The sequence below is a fragment of the Larus michahellis genome, chromosome 7 (genome assembly GCF_964199755.1).
Source record: "Larus michahellis chromosome 7, bLarMic1.1, whole genome shotgun sequence".
NCBI lineage: Eukaryota > Metazoa > Chordata > Aves > Charadriiformes > Laridae > Larus > Larus michahellis.
The window spans coordinates 29,151,529-29,163,623 of NC_133902.1; the positions used below are offsets into that span (position 1 = coordinate 29,151,529).

Below are 12,095 nucleotides of genomic sequence, written 5' to 3' on the forward strand. Positions count from 1 at the left end.
TTAATTGTATGAAACTTCATATTTTCAGGAAAGGCCAGACTGAACTTGAACTATTCTGAACACAGACTGAAGTCACTCTTACCGGCGGCAGTTGTTATCATGTGTTTTTCACCAATTCATAGAATTTTAAGGCCAGGAGTGACCACCCATAACCGCAGATGTTCACACCCGTAGCGGTTTCTCTGTGAAGTGCCAGTTCAGCATAGACAGAAAGTTTCTTGGAAACTTTTCTATTTTGACTGACCGACTTTCTCTGAAAGCCATGCAGGACCTAAGGGACAAGTGCTCACCGGGCGGATTCCTGGCTGAATTCTGCCCGGTTTCCCAGCAAGCTCCTGGCACCCCAGGATTTCCGTGTCCCCCGCTCCAGGACCTCCCCCATCCTGTGCTCCCAAGGCCTCCCCGGGCAGGGGGCTTCTAGGACTTCTCCACGTTGTGACAGGAAACCTCCTAGCTTTTCCTGATGCTGCAGGATTTCTCAGAAGTGCGGGCAGCTTGCCCTGCTTGGCACAAACTGGTGTGTTTTACATTGTTTTTTTAATGTTGGAATTTTCCGCAAAACAGAAATTGCAAGTTTCAGCCAGCTTCGGGTCCAGGCCGCTTGAGTGTTTTCTCCAGAGGACTTTGCACATTGGCCATTACAAACTGGCACCTTCACTCCGAAGTATTTGCTACAACATTTTCAGCCAGAGGTTGCTCTAACCTCTCTCTCTCTCTTTGCTGGATTAGAAAACTGCTTGGTACTTTTGTCCCTGGAAATAAAGTACTGTAACAGATATTATTTTAATTTTTGGTGCAAAACAAGCAAATAGAAACAAGTTTCCAAAGGCTGTGAGCTGAGGCAGGGCAAGGAAAGCATTGTGCCAAAGCTGAACTGCTTTGAACACCCTAAAGGTCTCTCATAGCAAAGGAGGGGCAGAAAAAGTAAATAGCTATGAGATGGTGTTGATCAAACCAGCATTGGCCTGAAGATAAAGCAAGCAGTAGCTAGTCTATATTATTATTATTTCATAGCGGCATTTGATAGCCCCTACATATGAGTTGGGGTTTTGTTTTACTCACGTGATGAGCATCAAAGCTGGTGTAAGCCAGCGCTGACCTGATGGCTACCAAGATGATTAGGGGACTGGAACACCTCTCTTAGGAAGAAAGGCTGAGGAACTTGGGTCTCTTCAGTCTGGAAAAAAGACGGCTGAGGGGGGATCTTATCAACACTTATAAATACATAAAGGGTGGGTGTCAGGAGGATGGAGCCACGCTCTCTTCAGTGGTGCCCAGCGACAGGACAAGAGGTAGTGGGCACAAACTTGAACATAGGAAGTTCCATCTCAACATGAGGAGGAACTTCTTTACCCTGAGGGTGGCAGAGCACTGGAAGAGGCTGCCCAGAGAGGTGGTGGAGTCTCCGACTCTGGAGACATTCAAAACCCGCCTGGACACGTTCCTGTGCAGCCTGCTCTAGGTGACCCTGCTCTGGCAGGGGGGTTGGACTAGATGAGGTCCCTTCCAACCCTACCATTCTGTGATTCTGTGACCTTTGCCGTGCTCCTTCACGCCTGCCAAGGAGCCTGGCCAGGGTTGAGGCTTCTCAAATCTGCACCTGTGCTCAGAAGCCAATGCCTGTATTTTTGCATGCTGGCAAGTGGTGATGGTCCCACCTCACATGCACAGAGAGGGTTAGATGTGCCATGGTGGAACCCACAGCTTTGTGGCCATTAAGGTCACCTTTGCTGGACATTCAGATCAGACTCGGGCGGTTTGCAGGAGATGCCCTGCTCTCTCAGCTGGAGCCACTCAGACCACTAGAGTGGGGAGCACTGGCCCCTTGGCCAAGAAAAAAAATCTCAGATTTCATGCTTCGGGGTTGCTCATTTGGCAGCTTTCCTGAGAGCTCAACTCACTTACAGCTATAAGCATACAAATGTATGTGCGTACAATCACCCTGCTTGGAAATCCCAGCCGAGCAAAGTATTTGACTCTGAAAAATACTTGGAGTAACTTCTTTGCAATGTATAGAGCAGCAAGCATTTCGGAGAAACAATCTAACTGTGTATTTAAACAGTCATTACTGCCTTCTGGGTAAATAACACATGTTTTTAAAATGGTCTTTATACACAATAGACGCTAACACAATAAATCCTAATTGCTCTGAAGGACCCATTAGGCTCTATCAGGTCAATACATGGCGGAGGGTTTTTGAAAGTCACTCACCCTGTTGTTACATGAGCCACAATTTGAAAGTCCATAAATAAGTATTTGCCCAATGAAGAGTGAGGGCTTTGCCAGGGCCATACTAATTTATCATGTCAACTTCACTATGGGGAGACTGTTTTCTTTTCAAGGGCCCATGTAAAAAGAAAAAAAAGAAAAAAAAAGAAAAAAAAGAAAAAAAGAAAAAGAAAAAAGCACGACGTGTTGTGTTTCGAAAACTACATAGCTGAAAACTTTCAGGCTGCAACGTGTGTGTGTGTGTGTGTCCCAAGAAAATCAAACGTAAATTCACTGCCTCCTCCTTATCTCGGCACGGTGTGAATCACAGCAGGGAGATTTGAAAATCAGCTGTGGCCGTGGAGCTGGTGGCTGGGCTGGGACGTGGAGCCCGTGGAAGGGCCCCTTCCTCATCCCCACTGACCCTCCTGCGCCTCTGGGCCAGGGCCCTGGTCCTGTCTCTGCCTTCTGCGTGCTGCGGTGGTGGCACCTGGGGACAGGAACACCCCTTGGGTGAACCAACCCTGCCACGCAGAAAGGGCTCCCAGTCCCCAGGGAGACCAGCGGAAACTAATTATGTACCTTTTATGGGCACTTATATGTGCAAATATTGTTAAGTAATAATTGATGAGTCCGGGAAGATGAGCTTCAAATGCAGCCACTCTTCCTGATTTTGCTTTAGTTTTACTTACCTGAACTTCTGGTAGCATTTTACAAACTGCAGCCCTTGTGTCAGGTGTTGCTAAAGCCTGTGTCACTGTTAGAAATCAAGTTTTGCATTAATTCACTCAGAAGTTGTCTAGTTCCGCGTAGCTTTTTGAATATCACTACAGTTTGGCATGGTTTTGTTTCCCTGCAGTATGTTAAGGCATGCAATTGCAAAAGTATATATAAAACCAAACAGTATTGGTGTAGGTTAGGCTTTTCAAGGGAATTTCAACAAGGCATCCATGGTGAAAAGCATTTGAGTGGTTTAAATCTGAATTCCTGTCCCCAGCCCACAGCTTGTAGCTCATTCGGGCAGATGACAGAACGTTTGCCCCCGCTGCTGCTGCTGCGCTCCGGAAGGATTTGGGTGCCAGGATCCCTCTGCAAATGCCGGCGGTGAGTCTCGTTCTGCTCTGCCCGCTCGCCAAGGGGTCCGAGCCGCCTGCGGGGCAGCAGGGACCTTGTGTCTTCTTTAGGAGCCTGAGCTAGCGCAGCCTCGCGCAGCCTCCAGCTGGGGTGACCGCCAAGTTGCCCACCAGCACCAGGAGCCCACAGTCACTTCTGATGGGCCTCTCCCGCTCCTTTCCTGGGAGCCGGAGCTTTGTCAGCCGTGCGGACAAAACCAAGGAGGGTGGAGGACCAGGGACGGCCTGATGGTCCTACAACAAGAGGGGCAGGAGGTTCCTGCCCTGTTTTGGTACAGGCCAAGCCAAGAGGGAGATCAGTGCTCCCCGGCTTTGTCCCTGCCCAGAGCCCGGGCTGAAAAGCTCTTTGCGAAATCTGCCGAGCTCCCGAACAAGGGCCAGGGCAATCGCTAGTCGTCACAGAGGCAGCTCAGTCCTTTCTAAAGTCTTTTAAAAGTCACCGTATCCTTCACAAAGGCAGTTTGTCCAAGTAAACAGCGTGGGCTGACAATACAGCAGGGAAAGAACCAAATAATAGAGAAATATTTACCACCTTTTTTCTTTCTGCTTCTACCAGGAACCGCTGCATGCCAGCTGAAGCTGCCTCAGTGGGTGGAAGGTATGTCCGTGGGGACACAGGTGTGGTCAGCCCATGCCCGTATCCTCTGGGATGGAGCCAGGAGCAGGGACTTGCTGGACTCTCAGGCAGACCTGTCTGGTGTGTGGTGGAGCTTCACAAACACCTCTGCACAGGGATTAAAGGTAAAGCGATTCCCGGATAATTTGTAGAGTTTTTTTAACAACAACAGCAAGTTCTGAGGGGCGGGAAACACCTTCTCTTTTGTCTCCAGGGTTTGGCACCTGTCGGGTTTTGTGCAGGCCCAGCTTGTGTCACTAACAGTGCTGGGAGCACATAAAGCACCGTACCCTCATACTGTACGGTGGAGATGAATAACAAGCCTATCAACTGTACTTGCGCTTACACCATATTTAATCCTGTTCTGGTTGCTCTGCTACGTATTCATAAAAAAAAAAAAAAAAAACAAAAAAAAAAGGAAACAGAAGCACAGAGCAAGCCAACAGATGTCTACCTGGCTCTTAATTGGATTTTATGTGTCCCCAGTGTAGCAAATACAGCATTATTTACAGCCAGGCTCTAAGAATTAGATGCATCTGGAGGAGTGGCGAAACCTGAACCAGGCTACAAGAGTTGATAGATTAACTGCAACGAAGAGCTGCCCCATTTTCCCCTTCTTATCTTCTCCCTTCCCTCCTAAGGTACCTGTTCCCCATTGCGTGTTGAATCAAACCAAGATACTGCCCAAGGGAGCGCTTATAAAAATTAAAAATACCAGCAAAAAAAAAAAAAAGAAAAAAAGAGAATGTCAGCTTTTGTGGAGCTTCATCAGCATTTTCTAATTGTACAGCAATGATGATAATAAAAAGGCTGCCCTCTGCTCTCAGCTATAATTTGGATAATCAACTGAAAGCTGTAATGAAACTGTCTGTGATTGCTTTCTGCTGAGCTGCTAGTTCACAGAAACTCATTGTTGGGGAGAATTAAAAGTTATGACTCCTGCTACAGGGGTATGCCACTGTGTTCCAAAGGAACACGTGACTTGTAATTCTCTTCCATATAGCTTTATTACAGGCAAAACTTCCAGCATAAAGCAAAGAGGCATAGGGATGTCAGCTTTTTTTTTTGTTTTTTTTTGCCTTTTTTTAAAAAAAGTTGTTAAGCTTTGATAAGCACTTGGTAAGGTTGACAGTGCCAAATGACATGCACGCCTAGGCTGGGTGGGCTTGTAGACACAGAGGATTTCGGGGGTGGCAATGAGGGTCTCTGGTCTTGAAACCCCCGAGGACTTTGGCGTGTGGTTGCAGCGGTCACCGTGCCGCACAAGAGCCAGTGGCCAGGGAGCGATGGGCAAGCCAGATTTTACCTCTGGGAGGAAGGCAGGAGCCAAGTCACGCTTTGAGTCTTTGCTTTCTGGGCTCTGGGATGCAGTCGGGGATATTTTGGGTGCTGGCGCTCCTCAGCACCAGGCCTGAAGGCGTGCTGTCCCTGCCTGTGCCATGGGTATGTCCGGACCAGCAGGTCTGGTCCTTGGTGGGGGTGCTTTGGTCCAAACTGCCCTTCCATCCGCATCCACCGAGGAGGAGTGAGGAGCCCGTTCCTGTGCAAGGGCTCGGGAGCAGCCTTCCTCCTTGGCCAGCGCAAGGGCGCTGCCATAGCGGGTGCAGCCTGGCACCCCCAAATCTGGCTTCTGAAGCCGGTCTGTTCCCCCGCGTGGCCTGGATGTGCCGTGGGCTTCAGGAGCCGCGGAAGCCGCTGCAAACCGGGCGGGTAGTTTGGGTGTTTGCTAGTGCACGGATTCAAATTCCGGATGTCAGGCAGCTGAGCGCGGCCACCGCCGGAGCCCCGTTTCCCAGAGCGCCGGGCAGGGACTCTCCGCCCCGGGCAGGGTCTCCCGAAGGCGCCGGCACGGTTCCGGGGAGGCGGACAGCGGCTCCTCAAGCGCCTCCGGGGGCTGGGCGGGCGGCGGAGCGGCGAGCCGGCCGGCGGCCCGGTGCCGGGAACGCGGTAGCGCCGCTGCCCGCACCCCTCCGGCGGGGCCGGTTTCCCTTCCCCGCCGAGGCGAGGCTTCCCCGGGGGCGGGAGCGCTGCCCCGCCGGGCGGCAGGAGGTGCCGCCGTGACCCTCGTACCCGGGCTGAGGTACGATCGCCGGCAAAGGCGGGCAGGACCCCCCGCACGCCTCCTCCCCCCGGGTTTCCCCCCCCCGCCCCATCCCGTTACGGCGGAGCGAGGCCCCGGCCCCTTCCCGCGGAGAGGGGCTGAAGGGCTCGCGGAGGAGGGGGCGAAGCGGCAGCGGCACCGCAGACGCCGTCTGCCTCCTCCTCCTCCTCTGGCCGCTGCCCCCCGCCGTCCCGCTCGGCCCTGCTCGCCGGCGAGGGCAAGCCGGGACGGGGCGGCCTCGCCGGTTCAGGCGGGGCGGGCGGGCGGGGGGTTCCGGGAGGGCCCCGGTGGGTGAGACGGGAGGGAGGTGGGATCCCCGCGGCAGCCCAGGGGCCGGGGGCGGTGAGCGGTGAGGCAGCACCGCCGCCTCTTCCCGGGCCGGGTCCGCCGCGGGTGTCCGAGCGCCGGCGGGGGGGTCCGCCCCACACAGCCGGGGCCAGTCGGTGGGGGGGAGGGCCGGGGGCAGCGCAGCGTCCCGGCGGGGGGACTCGGTGCCCGGGGCGGGGGCGGCCGGTGGGAGCCCCGGCGGGGGCGTGGCGGGGGGGCGTTCCCGGGGCGTTCCCGGGGCGGGCGCGGGGCGGGGCGCGGGCGCGGCGCGGCGCGGGGGCGCCCGCCCGCCCCAGAGCGCAGGTGGCGGCGGCGGCGGCGGCAGCGGCGGCCGCGGCGGGTCCCGCTCCCGCCCCAGAGCGCAGGTGGCGGCGGCGGCGGCGGCAGCGGCGGCCGCGGCGGGTCCCGCTCCCGGCCCGGCGGCGGCGGCGGCGGCGGCGGCGGCAGGTGGCCGGTGGCCGGTGGCCGGGGCATGCGGCGGCGGTAGGACGCGCGGCGGCGATGGGCGGCCGGGGGCTGCCGGTGCCGCTGGTGCTGGGGCTGCCGCTGCTGCTGGGGCTGCCGGCGGCGGGGCGCGCCGCCTCCAAGGCGCTGGTGTGCCAGGAGATCACGGTGCCGATGTGCAAGGGCATCGGCTACAACCTCACCTACATGCCCAACCAGTTCAACCACGACACGCAGGACGAGGCCGGGCTGGAGGTGCACCAGTTCTGGCCGCTGGTGGAGATCCAGTGCTCCCCGGACCTGCGCTTCTTCCTCTGCAGCATGTACACCCCCATCTGCCTGCCCGACTACACCAAGCCGCTGCCCCCCTGCCGCTCCGTCTGCGAGCGGGCCAAGGCCGGCTGCTCGCCCATCATGCAGCAGTATGGCTTCGCCTGGCCCGAGAGGATGAGCTGCAACAGCCTGCCGGTGCTGGGGGACACCGAGGTGCTCTGCATGGGATACAACCACACGGAAGCCACCACCCTGCCGCCTTTCTTCGGGAAGCCCACGCGCCCGGCCAAGGATGCGGCCAAAAACCTGACGCCGCTTGGCGGGCAGCGCCCCTCGGGGCCGGACTGCGGCCGGACTTGCAAGTGCAAAGCGCCCCTGATCCCCATCTCCAAGGAGTCCCATCCGCTGTACAACCGCATCAGGACTGGGCAAGTACCCAACTGCGCCATCCCCTGCTACCAGCCCTACTTCACCCAGGATGAGAAGACCTTCGCCACCTTCTGGATCGGCCTCTGGTCCATCCTCTGCTTCCTCTCCACCTCCACCACCGTGGCCACCTTCCTCATCGACATGGAACGCTTCAAGTACCCTGAGCGCCCCATCATCTTCCTCTCGGCTTGCTACCTCTTCGTCTCCATGGGCTACATCGTGCGGCTGGTGGCAGGGCATGCCAACGTGGCTTGCAACCCGGAGTACCACCACATCCACTATGAGACCACGGGTCCTGCCCTCTGCACCGTGGTTTTCCTTCTCCTCTACTTCTTCGGCATGGCCAGCTCTATCTGGTGGGTCATCCTGTCCCTCACCTGGTTCCTGGCAGCTGGCATGAAGTGGGGCAATGAGGCCATCGCTAGCTATGCGCAGTACTTCCACCTGGCTGCCTGGCTTATCCCCAGTGCCAAATCTATCGCTGTACTGGCACTCAGCTCCGTGGACGGTGACCCAGTGGCCGGAGTTTGCTATGTGGGCAACCAGAGCCTGGAGAACCTGCGGGGCTTTGTGCTGGCACCACTGGTGGTTTATCTCTTCACCGGCAGCCTCTTCCTGCTGGCTGGCTTCGTCTCGCTCTTTCGCATCCGCAGCGTGATCAAGCAGGGCGGCACCAAGACTGACAAGCTGGAGAAGCTGATGATCCGCATCGGCATCTTCACCGTGCTCTACACCGTGCCCGCCACCATCGTCATTGCCTGCTACATCTACGAGCAGCACAACCGGGAGGCATGGGAGCGGGCACAGAACTGCTCCTGCCCGGGGGACCCCCACCGTCCCAAGCCTGACTACGCTGTCTTCATGCTCAAGTACTTCATGTGCCTTGTGGTGGGCATCACCTCCGGCGTCTGGATCTGGTCTGGCAAGACGCTCGAGTCCTGGCGGCGCTTCACAGCCCGCTGCTGCCAGGCCAGGAAGCCGGCGGGCGCCTCCGTGTACGGTGAGGCCAGCCCGGCGCTGGCGGGCAGGACGGTGCTGCCCAGCATGGCCTCCTACCACAAGCAGGTCCCGCTGTCCCACGTGTGACCGGAGGGAGCCTCGGTGACCCCAGCTGCAGGGAGGAGAGGGTTGCAAAGACCCCGGGCCACAGAAGGGGGGGTGGCAGCTGGGCCGCCCCCGGCATCCTCAGCCCCACCGTGGCGGTGCTGCCTGGGACCGAGCGCGTGCGCCTGTGTGGCACGGAGCAGCCGCAGCCCCAGGCAGGGCAGGGAGAGGTGCTGCCAGTGATGTGGGGGCAGAGGGACAGGGAGGTCTGGAGCCTGGCAGGGCCACATATACCTCATTTGGGGTCCCACGCCCTGTTTGGGGTCCTGGGGTGCTGCTGGCTGCCAGCTGGTCAGGTGACAGGTAGCCCTTGATCACTGATTTGTGTCCCAAAATGAGCCCCAGGGCAGGTCTTGCTGGTGCCGGGGTGCAGGGGGGAGCTGCAGCAGGCAGGGTGGGCGGTGGTCCCCGACCCCGGGCGATGCGCAAGCACCAGCACCGAGCTGCTTGCCAGAGCCCAGAGGGGGCCGGGGAGAGCTGGCAGTGGGGGCTGCCTCCCTGCCGTGCTGTGTCTGGGCCCCCCGTGTGGACCGGGACGGTGTCCCCAGGGCCCCCACAGCCCCTGGGCACAGCTGTGTGTTGCAGAGGAGAGAGCTGGGGGTTCCCGGGGGGGACGCTGCCGCTGGCCCCGCTCGAGCAGCAGCACGCTGAGCGGCGGGAGGGAGCCATGCGGGCCGGGGGCTTCATGGGTGATGGCGGTGCAGGAGGAGGGGGCTGCGGAGAGGAACTGCCACCCAGCCCTCGAGGCGGGCAGGGACAGGGTCCCAGCTGTCTGCAGCGCAGGTGGGGACCCGGCAACACCAGAGGTCCTTTCTCCCCTGGGCAAACGTGTGCTGGCTCTTCCTGGGCAGGGGGCTCGGGGCTGGGCAGGGGCTGGTGCCAGTGGGGCTCAGCTGTGCGGCACCCACTCCCGGGTTTGATCCGCCGCCCTGTGGTGGGCAGCCAGCTCCGGCAACTCGCCCTGGCGAGCCGAGGGGCTGCATGGGTGATGAGGCTGCCATCCCAGCACCGGCTTCGCCCGGGGCCCCTCTGGCTCTGGCAGTGAGAGCAGCCTCCCCCTGCACTGCCGTGTGCTCCGGGAAGGGCTGATGCTGTGGCGTGTGGGTTACCGGGGGTGAGGCTGGCGTCCCTGCCGGCTGTGGCACAGCCAGCCCTAAAAGGGTGGTCGTGCTTCTGCAGCAGTGGGTGGTGTGTGCGTGGGGGTGTGTGGGTTCCAAGCCAGGAGGCAGGCTGTCTCTCCTGGGGAGCAGCTGGGGTTTCCAGCCAGCTTCAACACTTCTTGCTGCTTCTTTTCAAAGCTGCACCTGTGTTGGAGACAGCGCCGGGTTCTTCAAGAGGGAGCAGTTAATGTAGGAAAACAGCAGAGCACTCGCTCTCTCTTTGCTCCAGCTTCCCCAGCCCAGGTCAGGCAGCAGCAGAGCACTGACAGACCCGGTGCCTGCTTTAGGCGGTGGTGACAGCTGGGTTTGAATGAGTAGCGTGACGGCGGGGGGACCTGTTGTCAACTTCATGGAAGGCAGCCGGGGCGAGGGGATCCGGCTGTGGCACGGGATGGGGCACAGCTGGCGAGGGGTGGCTGCCTCTGGCTTCAGCCTGTTTGTGAAAGCACCTGATTTTTAATTTTTTTTTCTCCTTGCCCTAAGTGGTGATCACGTATGTAACCACCCAGCCGTTACTCGAGTCCTTTTTGCCTTCCTTCAAGCGTGGCACTGTGACCCGGCTGCTCCAGCACCGGAGAACAACTGCTGGCTTTGCTCCCGCGGGACTGCGGGGATCCGGGGTTGTTCTCAACACCCTTGGACCACTTCAGTCAAGAAGGTTTCCACCTCATTTTAAAACCAAAGCCTGGGACGTGAAGGGGGGGGACACGCTCGAGTGGCACATTTACTGATAAAGGCACTGCCAAGGCACAGCGTGAGTGTCTCCGGGTGTTCTGGCCAGAGGAGCCGGCGGTGCCGGGCCGGGGGGGCTCAGGGAAGGCTCAGCCGCACATATCAGCACTCTTGCGACAGCGGGCTCGCTCCCTCCGGCGTGTTGCAGTACTTCATCGTGGACAGAATTGCACCACATTGTGTTACAAACTGTAAATAGTTGTATTATAGCCTGCTTGTACGCACGGAAGCCGTAGTGACCTTTGATACGGGTTTGGGGCAGGTGTGTTCTCAGCAGCAAGGCAGGTCGGGCGCAGAGACGCTGTGGGTAGTCTCCTGGTGTAATCCAGGGCATTAAATGACTCCAACCTGCTCCAGTCCTCGCCTCGCTGGACTCCTCTCTTTCCATAGTGCCTTTTGTAGATACAGCTAAACACACATCATGCAATACAATGAACAAAACCATGTCAAAGGTGGTGTTTTGTTGTTTTTGTTTTTTTTTTTCAAAGCGCAACTGACTGTGTAAAGAAAAAAAAAAACCAACCAAGATTAGCAACAAACCGTTGCCTATTGAAAAATGCAAGAGTGTTTTCAGCTTTGATCTAACGGTAGGTTAATACAATCAACTTGTGTCTGAGCCTGGCTTCTCAGCAACAAGTGGCCGGCGGGGGAAAGGAGCTGTTGCCGTGTGCCCAGTGTGCTGTAGCCAATTTACATGATGGGGCCTTTTTGCCTCTTCCGTTACTGATGCTGTTAAACATTGTTTAAATAACTGTGCTATATTTTGTGAAAGAGCCGAAGAAATTTTATTCAGAGAGAAGTATTGAAATTAGTTATTTATGAGGACCAACAACAACAACAAAAAAGTGTGTGTTGTTTTCTTTGATTCTGATGATAGAATATTAAATACCATAACAACTTAACTGTGGGGGGGGACGGGGAGGCATGTGCTGGAGGGCTGTGACGGGCTCTTATCACTAGGGATCGTGGGGGTCTGGTGAGGCAATTACACAGGAATAGCATGTCCCATGTGCCTGAACCCCACGCAGCGCTGCCCTGGGCAGGTGGGGTGTCACGCACCCATGCCCTCGCCGCGGGCGTGTCCTGGGCCACCATGGTGTCCCAGCCCGGCTGCAGCAGCCCCGGGCTCTGTGCTGAACCGGGTTTAACCCTGAGGGGCTGCCGCCCCGGCTGGCTGGTGGCCGTGACCTCGCCGACAGCGTGTTTCCTTGCCAGGCCAAGGTCGCGCCTGGCTGGCAGAGGAGGGTTAACTATCAACTTTTATTGGCGTTCTGCAGTTTGTACAGTGTCGGTCCCTCGCCCTACGCTGAGCTCTGGCCCTGAAGAGGCGCCCTTTGATATTTGTCAGGCCAAGCAGCTGACGGCTCTGCACCCAGCGGGTGCCGCACGCCCATTTGAGTGTCCGTGTTGCCATCTGCCGTGCGCTTGCTGGCGTTGGGAGGAGCGTTCAGCAAGGACACCAAGGGGTTAAGGCCGGCTCCCTGGTGACTAATGGTGCAGGACTCTGCTATCTAGTTAGGTGTGTAGGCACACACCAGGTCCCACTAGATAGGATCTCTTACCTGGAA

The 12,095-nt window shown here is 57.6% G+C and overlaps 1 protein-coding gene across 1 annotated transcript; it reads left to right on the plus strand.

Annotated features, from left to right (window-relative positions):
• The first annotated feature begins 6,886 nt into the window (after window positions 1-6,886).
• Window positions 6,887-11,366, plus strand: FZD5 (frizzled class receptor 5). Its single transcript, XM_074595783.1, has one exon. It carries the CDS (start codon window positions 6,887-6,889, stop codon window positions 8,615-8,617), a length of 1,731 nt encoding a protein of 576 aa, XP_074451884.1. The 3' UTR covers window positions 8,618-11,366.
• The last annotated feature ends 729 nt before the right edge of the window (window positions 11,367-12,095 follow it).

Excerpts from the sequence above, each read along its gene's own strand:
- FZD5 (XM_074595783.1), top strand. The coding sequence starts at position 6,887 with ATGGGCGGCCGGGGGCTGCCGGTGCCGCTGGTGCTGGGGCTGCCGCTG.